This window comes from Myiozetetes cayanensis, unplaced genomic scaffold (assembly GCF_022539395.1).
Source record: "Myiozetetes cayanensis isolate MyiCay16 unplaced genomic scaffold, myiCay2020 scf233, whole genome shotgun sequence".
Taxonomy (NCBI): domain Eukaryota; kingdom Metazoa; phylum Chordata; class Aves; order Passeriformes; family Tyrannidae; genus Myiozetetes; species Myiozetetes cayanensis.
In genome coordinates, this window is record NW_026087449.1 from 1 (window position 1) to 4,952 (window position 4,952).

The window sequence follows — 4,952 nt, forward strand, 5'->3', positions numbered from 1 at the left end:
GAGAAGGGAACAGAGCTGGGGAAGGGCCTGGAAAACATGTCTGATGAGGAGCAGCTGAGGGAACTGGGGTTCTTTAGTCTGCAGAAGAGGAGGCTCAGAGTGCACCTCTCTACAATGTGCTTTGCTCTGTACAATGATCCAAAACAACATTTTAGTGAGGTGAGGTGACTCTCTTCTACCAAGCTAATAGTGAAAGGAAGAGGAAATGGCCTTGAGTTTCCTTGGGTGAGGTTCAGCTTAGATATTAAAAAATTTTCACTAAAGGGATGTTGAGAAATCTCTGGAAGTGTTCAGATGGCATCTGCATATTGCACTTTTGGATATGCTTTAAGGGTGATTGTGGTGGTGCTGGTTGACAGTTGGACCAGACGATCTTGAAGGTCTTTCCCAACCTTGATGATTTTGTGATTCTCTTACCTGGCATCACAGTTTCCAGGTTTGTGCTCTTAGACAGTCCTCAGGATGTTTTCTCAGTTGGTTCCTCTGTGGGACCTATTACCATCACAAAAAATTTTACAGTTTGAATCTCACTTTGGTTTCTCAAGAGGTTCCTGCAACTCTCTTCAGGGTCTCATCTCCAGGGATTCATCCCCAAAGCCCCCGAGGGTGATGAAATGCCTGGGGCTGTTGCTGAGCTGCTGAGCTGGGCCGGGCTCCTGGCACACAGGGAGCTCCTGGCAACCAAGAACAGCTTCAAAGACACAGCTCTGCCCAGGAGCAGCTCCTCTGCACAGCCCAGCAGGGCTGAGGGCACTGCCTGCAGCACCCAGGGCACAGGAGAGAAGGCAGAGAGGTGAGAGGCAGCCTGAGCTGGGAGGGGACTGAGCTCTCACTGTGAGAGAAACCTTCGCAGGATTTGAATGAAGAATTCTCTGGCTGTAGGAAAGTTAAAGCACAGAGCCCTTCCCTGAGCAGCTCCTGCCTGGGCTCCTTTGCCAGCCCAAGCAGAGCCTCTGCCCTCAGGCCCACGGGGGCTGGGCTGGGCATTGCCCTGCAGCAGCCAGAGCCCAGGCAAGGACAAGGCCCTCATTTCCATCTGGCTCTGCCTGTCCCTCCTCCTTGGCAGCAGCACTGGGGCATTTCCCTGCCATCCCCTTCTGCCTGGGCTCTCCTTGTTCTCACCCTTGGCTTTTCTGAGCCTGTGTGGTGTTAGGGGGGGAAGATTACTGTGCAGACACAAACCCTTTGGGTGCTACTGTGGGGATGTGTCAGTGGGAGCAAAGTGCCCAAGTGCCCTCCAGGCAACTTCAGGCTCTTCAGCTGTTTCCCTGGGTGTCCTGCAGGGCTGCAGGTGCCCTCCAGGAGGGCACAGCTCTGCCATAGTATCTCTGTGCTGCACAGGATCCCTGTGGAGAAAACTCCTCAGTGCTAAATACATGGAACAACTCTGAGTAGCTGCAATGAGCATTTGGTGTCTCAGTCATGGAGGGTGTAGATGAAAAGGTGAGGAGTGTGTCAATCTGTTCTTTGTAGATGGATTCCTGGCTATCTGTGCAGTTTCTCTGTAGGGGAACAGTTGAGTGTGATGTTCCTGCAGCTCCAAGCTGCCAGCACAGGGCAGCTGAGCACAGACTGATGGGCAGAGCAGCTCTTCTCTCTGCACTGAGGGACCGTCCCTGTGCCCTCAGAACCCACAAGACTTGACCTGCAGTACAATAGAAATGTCAGGGATTTCCAACATCCACAACCATTCCTAACTGTTGCAGGTGCAAGTGGGGGAAAAAACACAAAGAATTTCCTCAGCTCAGTCCTTCATTTGGGCTTCCAGTGGTCCTCTCAGGCATCAACAGCCAGAGCTCAGGGGAGGGAGCTGCAGGGAGGTCTGACTGAGCAGAGAGAACCTGAGAGTGGGGTGGCTGTGAGACGTGTCCTGTTTGGCTGCAGCAGCCTGGTCTAACTCAGCATTGACTTCTCCTCCTCAACAGATCCAAACACTCTGGAGAAGCAGCAAATGCCCAACAGCAGCTCCATGGCCCAGTTCCTGCTCCTGGCATTGTCAGACAGGCGGGAGCTGCAGCTGCTGCACTTCTGGCTCTTCCTGGGCATCTCCCTGGCTGCCCTCCTGGGCAACGGCCTCATCCTCAGCGCCGTAGCCTGCGACCAGCACCTGCACACCCCCAGGGACTTCTTCCTGCTGCACCTCTCCCTCACAGACCTGGGCTGCATCTGCACCACTGTGCCCAAAGCCATGCACAACTCCCTCTGGGGCACCACAACCATCTCCTGCACGGGATGTGCTGCACAAGCCTTTTTCTTTCTGTTCTTCATTTCAATAGAATTTTCCCTCCTGACCATCATGTGCTACGACCGCTACGTTGCCATCTGCAAACCCCTGCACTACGGGACCCTCCTGGGCAGCAGAGCTTGTGCCCACATGGCAGCAGCTGCCTGGGCCTCTGGGTTTCTCAATGCTCTGCTGCACACAGCCAATACATTTTCCCTGCCCCTGTGCCAGGGCAATGCCCTGGGCCAGTTCTTCTGTGAAATCCCTCAGATCCTCAAGTTCTCCTGCTCACACTCAGGCTACCTCAGGGAAATTGGGCTCATTGTGGTTAGTGCCAGTTTATTGTTTGGTTGTTTCACTTTCATATTTTTCTCCTATGTGCAGATCTTCAGGGCTGTGCTGAGGATTCCCTCTGAGGAGGGACGGCACAAAGCCTTTTCCAGGTGCCTCCCTCACCTGGCCGTTGTCTCTCTTGTTATCATCACCTCATTCTTTGCCTATTTCAAGCCCCCTTCCATCTCCTCCCCATCCTTGGATCTGGCCCTGTCTGTTTTGTATTTGGTGGTGCCTCCAGCACTGAAACCCTTTATCTACAGCCTGAGGAACCAGGAGCTCAGGGATGCCATAAGGAAAATGATGATTGGACATTTTTCTGGAGCAATAAAATGCTTGTTTTCTTGTTTGTAGCATTCAGCAGGGGACTCCCAAATGGTTCAGCCTTCCTGCTCAGGTTTTTCGTGGATGTCATGGGGTTCTTGCAATAAATTCCTGTGCAAATAAATATTATTATGCATCTGCCTTCTAATTTAGTTTCCATTGAATTGGACCCAGAGTTGTAAAAATGTTGAATTGTGCTCTCTGAGTATTTAAACAAAGTAAAGGACCCTGCAGTCTCTTCTTTGTCCAAGACCCTTCTTCTTAGCTGTTCCTAAAGGACAGCACACTGCAGGACAGGGGGGATTTGCAAAGGGCAAGGGCACAAGAATCCCAGCACAGCAGCACTGCCAGGGAGCAGCAGAGCTTGGTCTTTGCAGAGCTGCTCTTTCCACTTCCACACTGTCCTTGTGAGCCCCTTTCTGGCTGGAAGGCCTGAGTGCTCTCTGAGCACAGTCCTGGGGGTGGGAGCCCTTTGAGCACAGGCAGGGACAGACACTGGGAACTTGTGAAGCAGAGCTGGCCTCCCTGACAGCATCTACAGGAATCTGTGGGATCTTCTGAGGGCACTGCATGGACTTCGTCACTTCTTCTGTGCCCTTGCTGCAGGGCTGGAACTCTCCTGCAGTGACACCAGGACACTCCTGCTCTTTGCATTCCCAGCCCAATTTGGAAATCCAGTCTTCCCTGCTGTTCCCAGGGACATGCTGGGAGTGCTTCAGAGCTGCCATCCTGGGGCAGCTCCTGCCCAGCGTGGGCAGGCACAAGGTTTCACCCTCTGCTCCTCTCCCCTCAGCAGTGCCACTGTTTGCTGCAGCCTCCTCCTCCTTGCCCAGCACAGCCCTCCTGGCATAGTTGGACACAGCCCTTGTTCTATCCCATCCTCATGGCCCTGCCCAAGCCCCTCAGCTACAGCCTGATGGCCAGAAACCCTCAGGGCAGGGAGAGACCATTGGAGTGGTGGGTCTGTAGGGAGAAATCACTTCTGGCTCCCTTCTGAATCACCCTCAGCACCTGGACAAGCCTGTATTTGGTTTTGTTTCCATGAGGTCCTGCAATGTCAAAGTGGCCCCTTTGATTCCAGGAGGCTGCACAGTGTCCCTGGGTTCCTTTGGCTCCAGAATGGCCTGGAGTGTCACAGTGGTCCCTTGAGTCCATGAGGTGTCCTCAGTGTCACAATGACCCCTTGATTCCGTGGGGTTCCCCAGTGTCCCAAGGTCTATTTAGCTCCAAAAAGGCCCTGCAGTGTCACAGTGGCCCCTTCCTTTCCTGAGGTTCCACTGTGTCCCAGGGTTTCTTTGTTTCCAGGAGGCACCACAGTGACACAAGGGCTCCCTGGTTCCATGAGGTTAAAAGGTTTCAGGGTTCCTTTCTTTCCACAAGGCCCCACATGTGAAATGGTGCCCTGGTTCCACAAGATTTCACAGTGTCCCTGTGTTCCTTTCTTTCCATGAGGCCCTGCAGTGCCACAGTGGTCCCTTGAGTCCATGAGGTTGGACAGGGTCATCACAAAGCTGAGCCCACCCAGATGGAAGTTTGGGGGAGATCAGGAGGAACTGGGACAAAAAGGATTGGATATTTGGGGAAGGAAAGAGGGGCTTGGCCAACAGAGAGGAAAGATTTTGATGAGGTAAAAACAGTTTCATGTAATGCTGAGGGTGCTAAAACACTGAGAGTGCAAACACTCCTGATGGACCTTTACCCTCTTTGTAACCTCAAGCCTCAACACTCCCCAGAAGTGCTGCCCCTCCCACTGACAGGAAATCCACTGCTCTAATTCCAAGCCAGAAAATCCCAAACACAGAAATCCAGACTCTTATTTTTCTTCCAATGCCCACCCCAATCCCAAACCTATAATACCAGCATGAAAAGCCAAGCTTTATTCCTGATCCAGCTCAAAAAGCTCTTCCCCCAATCATGAACCAGACCCTGCCAGCAGAACAACAAACCTGCCAAAGTTCTGCCCAATCCCCACCCTGAGCTCTAAAGCCCAAGCCCTGACCATGAAGCACCCCCACAGCCCTTGGGAGCAGGGCAAGGACCTGCAGGGCCCAGAGCAGCCCCAAGGGGTTGG

General features: G+C 53.0%; 1 protein-coding gene across 1 annotated transcript; it reads left to right on the plus strand.

Moving 5' to 3' along the window:
- The first annotated feature begins 1,951 nt into the window (after positions 1 to 1,951).
- LOC126642597 (olfactory receptor 14J1-like) lies at positions 1,952 to 2,911 on the plus strand. The gene has a single exon (XM_050320348.1). The coding sequence runs from the start codon at positions 1,952 to 1,954 to the stop codon at positions 2,909 to 2,911; it is 960 nt and encodes a 319-aa protein (XP_050176305.1).
- The last annotated feature ends 2,041 nt before the right edge of the window (positions 2,912 to 4,952 follow it).

Coding starts and splice junctions, on each gene's coding strand:
- LOC126642597 (XM_050320348.1), top strand. CDS start 1,952: ATGCCCAACAGCAGCTCCATGGCCCAGTTCCTGCTCCTGGCATTGTCA.